This window comes from Ranitomeya imitator, chromosome 1, assembly GCF_032444005.1.
Source record: "Ranitomeya imitator isolate aRanImi1 chromosome 1, aRanImi1.pri, whole genome shotgun sequence".
NCBI classification, from domain to species: domain Eukaryota; kingdom Metazoa; phylum Chordata; class Amphibia; order Anura; family Dendrobatidae; genus Ranitomeya; species Ranitomeya imitator.
This window is the reverse complement of record NC_091282.1, coordinates 522,398,706-522,411,386: the sequence shown is the minus strand read 5'-3', so window position 1 is coordinate 522,411,386 and position 12,681 is coordinate 522,398,706. Positions and strand designations below refer to the sequence as shown.

The following is a 12,681-nucleotide window of genomic DNA, read 5'->3' as shown; positions in this document are numbered from 1 at the left end:
CTACAGCATTCTGAAATGCTGTAGATAAGCCCCTGATGTATCCTAAAAGACGAGAAAAAGACGTTAGATTATTCTCACCCAGGGGCGTTCCCGCTGTTGGTCCGTCGCCTCCCATCTTCATCAGATGACGTCCTCTTCTTGTCTTCACTCTGCGGCTCCAGCGCAGGCGTACTTTATCTGCCCTGTTGATGGCAGAGCAAATTACTGCAGTGCGCAGGCGCCGGACCTCTCTGACCTTTCCCGGCACCTGCGCACTGCAGTACTTTGCTCTGCCCTCAACAGGGCAGACAAAGTACGCCTGCACCAGAGCCACAGCGTGAAGACCAGAAGAGGACGTCATCTGATGAAGATGGGAGGCGCCGAACTCGGACCAACAGCGGGAACGCCCCTGGGTGAGTATAATCTAACGTCTTTTTCTCATCTTTTAGGGAAAAAAAACGCAACATGAGCACAAAAATTGCGGATTGCATTCTAATAATAGGATGCTTAATGTATGCATTTTTTTTTCGCGGTTTTATCGCATTTTTATAGCGAAAAAATGTGGAAAATCCTGAACGTGTGCACACAGCCTTAAAAGGGATTGTCCACTCGGGAATTTTTTTTTTTATATATGTGTATACTTAAATGCAAGCATTTTAGGCTTAAAAAAAAATTTAAATTGCTTTTCATTAAAAATTGTTTGCTTTTAACTGCCTGTGTGACATTGCCTATTGCTAGCTGCAGAATGAGTTAAATTGAGAATCCACTGTTATGGTCTGATGGGGCATTTGCAACTCTTAGGCCGGCGTCACACTGGCATATTGCATCCGACGCGAGAGCATCGGATGCGATATGCTAATGACCCTCGGCTCCTGCTCACTGCAGAGCAGGAGCCGAGTGTCATGCGTCTGTGCTCCGATTCTCTCGCATGGGGAGGATCGGAGCAATGAATTTCTCCATCTCCTCCATTGCTGGGGTCTGCTTATAGTGCACATCACTCGGATGATATCCGAGTGGTGTGCGCTGTCTCACTCGCACCCATAGGCTTATATGGGTGCGAGTGAGCCGAGAGTTTTCCTCGGTCCGAGACAATCGCAACATGCTGCGATTGTCTCTGACCGAGAAAAACGGCCGACAAAAAGTCGGCTGCTGGGAGCGGCCCCATATGTTAACATTGGTCCGAGTGCAATGCAATTTTTTATCGCATTGCACTCGGCCGTTTTAAACGCCAGTGTGATGCCGGCCTTAGGCTACGTCCCCATGGTCAGTAATCAGCAGCGCTTTGGACGCAGCACATGTCCGCTCTGTCCAAAGCGCTGCCAGCTTTGAATGCAAGTGATTCCGCATGTGTTCATTGAACCGTGCGGAATGACAGCGCCCAATACATTGGACTGGTGATATTTACCTTGAGGAGATTGAGTCCCTCCGCAAGATAAATAGACATGCTGTGGTTTGGAAAGAAGTGCCACATGTCCATCTCCACAGGGATGCCGGAGGCGTCTGCGCATGCATAAAGGAGGTGGGATTTCTTGACTCCCATCCACTATGCTGTAACAACTGGCCGCTGCGGAAGTACGCAGCGTTACAACCCGCAGAGTTTACGGACTGTGGGAACATACTCTTATCTTTTTCTGAGCTTCCCTCTGATTTGCAAAAATGATTTTTAGCTCCAAATACATGTATTTAACAAAAAAAGACCTAAAAAACACCTCTTTAACCCCTTTCTGTCATTGGACGTACTATTCCGTCCATGTGGGGTGGGCCTAAATTCCCAAGGATGGAATAGTACGTTCAGGGCGATCGGCCGCGCTCACGGGGGGAGCGCGGCCGAGTGTCAGCTGCCTATCGCAGCCAAGTATTGAGTGCATTTACTGAACATACATTTCAGTAGGCCAACATTTCGGATTTTAAAATAATTTTCAAGCCGGTGTTATAAAGTGTTCTAATTTACTGAGATAATGATTTTGGGTTTACATTGACTGAAGGCCATAATCATCAACATTAACAGAAATAAACACTTGAAATAGATCATACTGTTTTTAATTACTCTATAATATACCAGTTTCACTTTCTGTATTGAAGAACTGAACTAAATTATCTTTTTGAGGATATTCTAATTTTGTGAGAAGCACCTGTAGATATTGCAGCAGGGGATCACAGCTGATTCTGTGAGCTAAAATATTTCTCTGCCCGATTTTAAAAAAAGTTACTCGCGATTCCATGCAGTAACGTATGTTTACTTTTTTTTGCTTCCTCTCCTGCCCAGGAGATGTGGTATGATCAGACACAGACATTACACACAGTACACAGCAGGGGCACATTCATAAAGTCATCTCAGCACAGGAACATTTTCTTTTAAACACATAATGCATAACACACTGCGGGGCTGGGATTCACAAGCTGGGTGGCCGCACAGGCGCAGTCTGCGAGACTGCATCTGAGGTCAGACGGGCAGCGCTCACTGCGCCTGCCCCAGGCAAAACAAAAAAGCGCAGGCGCCGGATTTCATTTGATAACAGCGCGGAGGGGGCGGCGCCCGGCGCCGAAGATGCCTTGAGTGTCGGCTGTATGGCGTGTGCAGCAGGGGGGTTAAGACTTGCCTCCACGACTAAAGCCAGGTATTTTTGCGAAATTATAAAACGCTTTATTTCTGCTTTGACTGCACCAATAACTAAAAGAGCCACCTTGTCAGAATGCAGAAGTACTGCTGCACAAGGTGGCTCTTTTCTAATGGCTGGAGGGGGTGACAGAGTCCCTTTAAATGTCTAAGCATGCACGTTTATTTAAATTTTGAAGATTCTTCCCTCTGCTAAAGGTCTTTGAGCATTTCTTACAGATAACTTTGACTGATCATTCGGATCTTGGTTAAAAAATTGCCACACTGCACTCTTCCTACTATGGAATACCTTTTCAGGCATTGCACGCTGTGCTACGTTCACCGGATGGCCACGCTGCCCTAAAACTGTTTTTTGTTTTTGACAAATGTTTTTGGCCTGATACGGGCCTGCCAGATGACAGCTGTTGCGATGTAGATGGCTGCTGCGGATCATCCTCCTCCGCTTCTGAGCTACTGGCAGCGGCACCCTCTTCCCCCAATGGCTGCCAATCTGGGTCAACAACTGGGTCATCTATCACCTCCTCTTCAATGTCATGTGCACCTTCCTCTGTGTCACAATGTGTAAGATGTTATAGCGTTCGGGACGGGGCACCATAGTCTCATCAGGGTCAGATTCTGGCTCAGTACACTGCGAGGGCAATGTAGTGATCTGAGTCAATGGAACAGCATTATAATCTAGCTGTGGCTGTGCATCAGTGCACTCCATGTCCGATTCATAATGGGCAGTTAATTTCCCGTTCTAACCCAGGCACGGTATGTGTAAAGAGCTCCATGGAGTAACCTGTAGTGTCACCTGATGCATCCTTCACTTTTTGTTTGGGTGAAGGACACAAGGAAACATCTTATTCCTGACCGGGAGCATCCACTGACGACTCGCTGCTTTTGTATTTGGAACTTTCTGAAGAGGAGGCGAAAGAGCTAGAGGCTGAGTCAGCAAGGAAAGCCAAAACTTTTTCCTACTGCTCCGGCTTTAAAAGCCGTTTTCCTACTCTCAGATAAAGGAACCTTCGAGGCCTTGTGTAGCCAGACGATGATGCTGGCTCATCACCTCCAGCCTTAGGTGCTATTGTGCTTTTGCCACTACCACCAGATGCACCACCACCATCAATACCAGCTGGCAACCATCGCCCACGGCCTCTTCCACCGGACTTCCTCATTTTTTGGAAAATCTAACCAAAATAACAACAGTTATATGGTACTGTAAAACAAGGTAGGTGTATATAAACGTGTTGAGATTTTAAATCTCCCTTTTTTTTGGGGGGGGGGGGGGAGGGGAGACTGAACAAAAAAAAAATCAGGCCCTGTGCATAAAACACCACAATGTAAGTGGCAGAAAGTGGCTGGCTGATATACCGCAAACTAACAGGACTGAAATATATCCACTTTGTGATAATTTGAATCTCACTTTTTTTTTGGGGGGGGGGGGGGGGTATATGTGTGGACAAATAAACAAGATAACAGTGCAGAAAGGAGCAACAGGATTTTTGCTTTTAAAAAAGCAGTTGGTTTGCACAGCGGCGTGCAACCAGCAACGCAGCTTTCAGGGAGTCTTATAAGGCAGCCTAAAAAGCTACAGAGCTGATGCACAAAAATATAGCCTCCACTGTCCCTGCAAACAAATGGTGGTGTTGGACAGTGGAATTCGCTACAGCACAAGCAGTTTCGGGGCTTAATCTTCCCTCCCTAACTATATCCCTTCTTCTGATGAAGCTGCGGCAACCTCTCCCTATGCTACGATCGGCAGAAGATGGCGGTCGGCGTGCACCCCCCTTTATAGCCCCTGTGACGCCGCAGAAAGCAAGCCAATCACTGTCATGCCCTTCTCTAAGGTGGTGGGGACCGAGACCTATGTCATCACGCTGCCCACACTCTGCGTCCTCCTTGATTGGCTGAAAAATGGCACTGAACACGTCATACAAAACGCGACTTTGGCACGAAGATCGCCGACCTCATGGCCGATCCCACACTATTATCGGTCGGGTTTCATGAAACCCGCCTTTGCCGAAAGTCGGCGATTTTTGAATTTGTCCGATCCGTTTCGCTCAACCCTACTCATAACATAATGCTAAGTGCTGCGCATTCTGATGGGAATATGGGAATATCATGACCATGGTAGGCACATCAACCGTGCCGGGTAACACCAACCTCTACCTTCGATTGATTTATCTTATAGGTGGATGCACAGAGAATCACTCATGTGCCAACTTTCTTATCAACAGCGCAAGTGCAAGATTTCATTCAAGGAGGAGCAGTTATTCCAGGTACTAAGAGGGACTTCAAGGTTGGTGTGGGATTAGATAAGCCTCCTGTACTAAAGGCCCCTTCACATTAAGCGACGCTGCAGCGATACCGACAACGATCCGGATCGCTGCAGCGTCGCTGTTTGGTCGCTGGAGAGCTGTCACACAGACAGCTCTCCAGCGACCAACGATGCCGGTAACCAGGGTAAACATCGGGTAACTAAGCGCAGGGCCGCGCTTAGTAACCCGATGTTTACCCTGGTTACCATCCTAAAAGTAAAAAAAAACAAACAGTACATACTTACCTACCGCTGTCTGTCCTCCAGCGCTGTGCTCTGCACTCCTCCTGTACTGGCTGTGAGCACAGCGGCCGGAAAGCAGAGCGGTGACGTTACCGCTCTGCTTTCCGGCTGACCAACGCTCACAGCCAGTGCAGGAGGAGTGCAGAGCAGAGCGCCGGGGACAGACAGCGGTAGGTAAGTATGTACTGTTTGTTTTTTTTTACTTTTAGGATGGTAACCAGGGTAAACATCGGGTTACTAAGCGCGGCCCTGCGCTTAGTTACCCGATGTTTACCCTGGTTACCAGTGAAGACATCGCTGGATCGGTGTCACACACGCCGATCCAGCGATGTCCACGGGAGATCCAGCGACGAAATAAAGTTCTGGACTTTCTTCAGCGACCAACGATCTCCCAGCAGGGGCCTGATCGTTGGTCGCTGTCACACATAACGATTTTATTAACGATATCGTTGCTACGTCACAAAAAGCAACGATATCGTTAACAATATCGTTATGTGTGAAGGTACCTTAATGAGAGGATTAGCTGGTCCTGCCAAATATGTTTGGTTTGGCTGACAATAAAGTAATGTATATGGCCATCTTTACTCACCTGATGCAGTCCTCCCAGCAGAAATCAAGACACATGAGACAGTTATAGCATCTCTACACACCCTTTCTATTGTCTATCAGTTATAACTAGGGTTATAAAGATAATAAATGGCAAGATTATGATGGCACACACTTCTGTTTCCATGATTGAGGCTGATAAATCTCAGGTACTCTGTAATAAGCAACAGAGTTCTTTTCCCTCCTCAGTTTTTACCCAAATCTGTGCCGGGATGTTGTGCGACTTCATTATGACATCAAAAATGTCCAATGCCGTACTGATTATTGCCAATCCAAAATAGGGAACTTCTTATTATTTCAGTTCCTTGCCATGTCATTGTCACAGGTTTCAAAACTTTGCATCCATGCAAGAAATTTTGCTAATTTGAATGTCAGGCTGGGTTGTTATAATTAGAGATGAGAGAATTTGCTCGGGTTAATTTTTTATTCGGCAAACTATAGCGCTTGCCTAATAAGCTGCAGAGGGAACCCGGCTTCCTGGATCGCTCCAGCTGATTGACGCCGCAGCTGCATGTGTTGTGGCTGTGTGACAGTCACATCACATGCATGTTTGTTGGGCTCTGCATGAATGTGTCGTGACTGTCACACAGTCGGGTTTCCTCTGCAGCTTATGCAGCAAGCGCTATAGCTTGCCGAATAAGAGGGAACCTGAGCAAATTCGCTTAACTCTAATTATAATTGCATTTTTTTTTTACTTTAGAGGTCTTTAAGACAGGCAAAGCATGACCAAGAGGCCACATCTGGCCTTTTGGCTGTTCTGGTCCGGTGACAGCAAAAGGACTGGAAACAAACCACACGACCATCCCCCACCCGCCATCTTGATTGCTCCAGTATCTACATAGTCAAGATGACCGATATCAGTGGACACGATTGGTGGAGCATGGATCTGTCAGCTCCCGCTTCTACCATTCTGACTGTGTGACTGAGACTCAGTGCAACAGATGCAATGCCAAAAGATAGCGCCTGCTGAGTGGAGCCTCAGTCTGCACGCAGCAAAGACCGATGCAACACCCAGGGGGAACAGGGGTTAGAAGCGAAGTATTTAGTCATTTACTCGTTGGGGGAATATGTAGGACCATCAAACTGTGTTTGGGGAGCTGTGAGATCCATAATACTGTGTGTAGGGAGATATGGGTGAGACTAATAGGTCATGTTTACATGTTGAGAATTTGGCGGTACACGTGCTTATACTTTTCCTCTGACTGCCCCACTCCTGATTTTGGCTTAGAGATACTGAGATAAAATACCGACCAAATACTTAAAGGGAACCTGTCACCCCCAAAATCGAAGGTGAGGTAAGCCCACCAGCATCAGGGGCTTATCTACAGCATTCTGTAATGCTGTAGATAAGCCCCGATGTATCCTGAAAGATGAGAAAAAGAGGTTAGATTATACTCACCCAGGGGCGGTCCGGTCTGGGGCCTCCCATCTTCTTACGATGACGTCCTCTTCTTGTATTCACGCTGCGGCTCCAGCGTACTTTGTCTGCCCTGTTGAGGGCAGAGCAAAGTACTGCAGTGTGCAGGCGCCGGGCCTCTCTGACCTTTCCCGGCGCCAGCGCACTGCAGTACTTTACTCTGCCCTCAACAGGGCAGACAAAGTACGCCTGCACCGGAGCCGCAGCGTAAAGACAAGACGACAAGAAGAGGATGTCATCGTAAGAAGATGGGAGGTCCCGGACCGCGACGCCCATCGGACCAGAACCGCCCCTGGGTGCGTATAATCTAACCTCTTTTTCTCATCTTTCAGGATACATCGGGGGCTTATCTACAGCATTACAAAATGCTGTAGATAAGCCCCTGATACGGGTGGGCTTAACTCACCTTCGATTTTGGGGGTGACAGATTCCCTTTAACATGTGAATGTGGACTTACACTTAGAAGCAATATAATTTATAAAAAGTAAATTCCATATACATATTACAATAAGACCTATCGCATTAGCAGCAAGTCAACAGACTTTAATCTGCTGAATAATCAATAAGAGATATATTATAATAATGAGGATTAATCTCAGCCTATTGGTTCAGTCCTCCACAACAGTCACAGTCTCATGTGCTTAACCTCTTTCTGACCTCGGACAGGATAGTACATCCAAGGTCAGATCTCCTGCTTTGATGCGGGCTGCAGCGGTGAGCCCGCATCAAAGCCGGGACATGTCAGTTGTTTTGAACAGCTGACATCTGCCCGCAATAGCAGCGGGTGAAATCGCGGTTCACCCGCCGCTATTAACTAGTTAAATGCCGCTGTCAAACGCTCTGATCCGATGATCGCTCCTATGTAGCTGAGCCGATCAAGTTGTGCCAGCTTCTAGCCTCCCATGGAGGCTATTGAAGCATGGCAAAAGTAAAAAAAAATGTTTAACCCCTTAAGCCCCAAGGGTGGTTTGCATGTTAATGACCGGGCCAATTTTTACAATTCGGACAACTGTCCCTTTATGAGGTTATAACTCTGGAACGCTTCAATGGATCCCGGTGATTCTGACACTGTTTTCTTGTGACATATTGTACTTCATGATGGTAGTAACATTTATTTGATATTACCTGCGTTTATTTGTGAAAAAAATGTTTTCACAATTTTCCAACTTTGAATTTTTATGCCCTTAAATCACAGACATATGTCACACAAAATACTTAATAAGTAACATTTCCCACATGTCTACTTTACATCAGCACAATTTTGGAACCAACATTTATAAATAAAAAATTTCCACAAAAATTATTTTTTAGCCCCCAGTTTTGTATTTTCCCAAGGGTAACAGGAGAAATTGGACCCTAAAACTTGTTGTCCAAATTGTCCTGAGTACGCTGATACCCCATATGTGGGCGGGAACCACCATTTGGACGTATGGCAGAGCTCGGAAGGGAAGGAGCGCCATTTGGAATACAGACTTAGATGGAATGGTCTGCAGGCGTCACATTGCGTTTGCAGAGCCCCTAATGTACCTAAACAGAAGAAACCCCCACAAGGCAAGTGAGCCCATATTGGTAACTAGACCCCCCAAGGAACTTATCTAGATGTGTTGTGAGAACTTTGAACCCCCACGTGTTTCACTACAGTTTAGGCCTGTCCCACACGTCCAGATAATTCCGGTACCGGAGTTATCCGTGTCCGTGTGCTCACATGGCACATCAGTGTGGCACACGTGCGGCAGCCGTGTGCCGACTGGGTACCACACACACCGTGCAGGAGACAGTGTTAGAGTTAAGCGCTGTCCCCTGCTTTGGGTGCCGAATCCAGAATTAATTCCTTCTTCCCAGCAGCGTTCATTGGAGCGAAGGAATGAAAAATCATTTTTTTTAATTTTTTTGTTGTGAAAATAAAGTTCCTGGTAATCTCCCCCCTCCCTCCCCCTGTGCGCTCACCCACTGGCATTTAAATACTTATCCGGTTCCCTCGATGCTTCCTCCAGCGTTGCAGCTCTTCCTGTATGAGCGGTCACGTGATGCCGCTTATTAAAGTGATGAATATGCGGCTCCACCCCTTCTCTGGAGAGAAGAAATGAATGGGGTTTCAGCACCACAAGCTGGGGGGACAGCGCTTTTTTGCCAAAAAAATGTTTTTTTAGCCCCCCAAATATTTATTTTCCCAAGGTAACAAGAGAAATTGGACCCCAAAAGTTGTTATCCAATTTGTCCTGAGTAGGCTGACACCCCATATGTTGGGGTAAACCCCTGTTTGGGCACACAGGAGAGCTCGGAAGGAGCATGGTTTTACTTTTTCAACGCAGAATTGGCTGGAATTGAGATCAGACGCCATGTTGCGTTTGGAGAGCCCCTGATGTGCCGAAACAGTGGAAACCCCCAATTATAACTGAAACCCTAATCCAAACACACCCCTAACCCTAATCCCAACCACACCCCTAACCATAATCCCAACTGTAAATGCATTCCAAATCCTAACTGTAGCCCAACCCTAACCCTAATAGGAAAATGGAAATAAATACATTTTTTTAAATTTTATTAATTTTTCCCTAAGGGGGTGATGAAGGAGGGTTTGATTTACTATTTATAGCGGGTATTTTAGCGGATTTTTATGATTGGCAGCCGTCACACACTATAAGTGTAAAAAATAGTTTTTGCGTCTGCACATTTTGAGAACTATAATTTTTACATATTTTGGTCCACAGAGTCATGCGAGGTCTTGTTTTTTGCGGGACGAGTTGGCGCTTTTATTGGTATCATTTTCAGGCACGTGACATTTTTTGATCGCTTTTTACTCCGATTTTTGTGAGGCAGAATATCCAAAGACCAGCTATTCATGAATTTCTTTGGGGGGGCACTTGGAATTTTTTCCCGTACACGACATGGTAAAACCAACAATGTCGTTCAAAAGTACAACTCGTCCCGCAAAAAAATAAGCCCTCACATGGCCATATTGACAAAAAAATAAAAAAAGTTATGGCTCTGGGAAGGAGGGGAGTGAAAAACGAACACGGAAAAATCCCAAGGTCATGAAGGGGTTAACTGCCCGACCCTGCTTTTATGTGATACATTTACTTCTACACAAGTTTGCCCTCACTAATTCTTAATGATGGAAACATAACTCATCAATATTATTTCCAACAGTCGGTCATTGGAACGACCAGCTCAGGCACGTCACAATTTGTCATTTGTAGTAATCCACGCGACCTTGACCAAGTCCCTTCACCTATGTGATGCGCTGGCATGGTACAGTGCTGATGATGAGCCCCTGATATGGCACAGCCCTGGCCCCAGTGCTTATAGCAGAACGGCTCCTGCTGATGAGAGTAGTATCATGCACATAATAAGGATGGCACAGTGACCTGCCATGGAGTAATGGATGGCACTGGGTGCGATTTGCATCTCCTGCCAGCCTTCACACTGCTGCCATGATCTACAGGCAATGGAACAGACACACATTATCACACTGGGGTAGAAGGAGTGAAACATTCAAGAACTGGGCTCACAGGGCGTGAGACCAGCCACACAGTGCATGGAGGAGACCCATTCCACCGCCTGGGCTTGGTTTGCACAGTCATGTTGTGCCGACAGACTGCCTGTAACAAGGGAGAGCAGACAAAGGCGCAGAGAGGGAAACCAGGCAGCGCCATGCCGGGGACACATTCACAGACGGCGAGCAGGGCAAAATGGAGGCTGGAAGGCGGGCACTGCAGCTGTCACCACAGAAGGAGCGCACCGACAGCACGACACACACAACATGGAGAGCGGGAGTGAGGAGGAAGACAAGAGGACAACATGGCGACTGCTCCTCTGACACTGCCGGGCTGAGGAGGTGCTGGATAACCGGACATAGCCCAGAGTAACAGCGCGGCGGGGATGGAGCCTCCATACTGACTGACGGTTCATGTATTTATTTCTCTGTCCGTGGGATTTAGCGCCTCCATTTCTCCTCCCCCTCTGCTCTGCTGCGCTTTCCCGCCCGACTCGCTGAGGAGGAGGGGAACATGTCGCCCCGTGTATTTTCGCCTGTTCTATCACACAGACGGTAACTGCACCGGCACAGGGGCGGACGGTGAGGACGTGGACCTGCCAGGCGCTGGGAACTTCCCCACAGAGGGCACACGCTTCTGCCACATTTACCTCACGGTATTGTGCTGGAGTCACGTGACGGCATTTCTAGATTTGGCCGTCGGCGGCAACTTTCCAGTCAGACTTTCCGTCCGCCCGGTGTGACCGTCACCCTGCGTGTCCCTGACTAACGTCTCCTCACAACTCCGCCATAAAGTGCCGCAACCGGGGGGAGACACGCATTTCATCCCCTCCTCGCCACTAGTAACACTTATTTCTAGAAGGGCCCGTCAGGTAACGCCACAACATGGCAGCTAAAGAGGGTGTGAAGGGAGTGGAAGAAAACAAACAATAGAGGAACTGCAAACTTTGAATGTCTAGCTACGTCCATCTCCTTCCCTCACTGCCCGAGCACCGTCCTGGCTATAGCTATACAGGGGACTCCCAAAGTTTAGCATGGCCAGTGGAGGCGGCGGGGTAATGTGGCCAGGTGCCATGACAGAGTTCCTGAAGTGAGGGATGCACGGAGGAAGAGAAAGCTGCTTACATCAGTCGGCGTCCTGTTCCTCAGCTCCAGGTGAATTCGCTTTTTCATGTCCATCTTCTCGCTTTTCGTTCGTCCCTCGCTCTCGTCTATGGCTCTGTGCTAGATCTGTCTCCCCCCGTCCTGGCTGGCTTTTCTAGATGATCCAGCCGAGAAATAAAAGTTTCACAGGGAGGGGGTTGGGAGGCTGCACAGCAAAAAGAGCAGTTCGAGGTGTCTTTAATGGAGGCAGAGAATCCGAGCGCTCTCTGTATAGGAAGAAACGTGTGGAAGCTGCCGAGACCTAACGCCAAGTTCCTCACAAGAGCGAGGAGGAGAAACCATGGAGGGAAAAAAAAACCCGATGGCACCACTGCCTCTCGTGGTTACAGCGAGGTACTGCAGGCGGAGCAAGCAAATGCTGCAGCAGAAAGCGACACCAGGAAAAAAAAAACAGGCTTGCTTAAAAGGAAAGCTACAACGAGGAAGACATGGCATTTCTAGAAGGGTCTCCTCCTCTCTTTCATCTGATCTTCATAGCTAGATCATGAGATGATTGCCCCTACAAGCCCCAGCACCGAGACCAGAGGAGGCTGAAAGGAGTGGCTCAGAGACCATGCCTTGCAATTTCAAGTTTTTGTAGGTGTAAATGAGCGCTGTATAATAAATCTATGGCTCTACGAGAAGTTTAGTAAAGCAGGTAATGATTGCTCAGTTAGGATCATGGGATGATCAGCCAGCATTTCTTCTGTTTACCAGTGATATCATTGCCATCACCATGGCTGTGTAATAGTAATCATCATCTATCAGACCCTCCTAAAACATCAGAACATGACATTATCAGCAGCTTCCCTAATATACTGATGTTCGTGTTTGCATTATTTTTAAATGAAAAAAAAAAAAATGGGGATGGAAAGGGTCCC

At 47.4% G+C, this 12,681-nt stretch overlaps 1 protein-coding gene across 1 annotated transcript in view; it reads right to left on the bottom strand.

Annotated features, from left to right (window-relative positions):
• The window catches only part of ANP32B (acidic nuclear phosphoprotein 32 family member B), an 82,592-nt gene extending 70,393 nt beyond the window's left edge, over window positions 1-12,199 (bottom strand). The window contains exon 1 of the mRNA XM_069766875.1: window positions 11,783-12,199. Coding sequence (XP_069622976.1) covers window positions 11,783-11,836 — 54 coding nt within the window. The 5' untranslated portion in view covers window positions 11,837-12,199. The remainder of the gene's footprint in view (window positions 1-11,782) is intronic.
• Window positions 12,200-12,681: the final 482 nt, after the last annotated feature.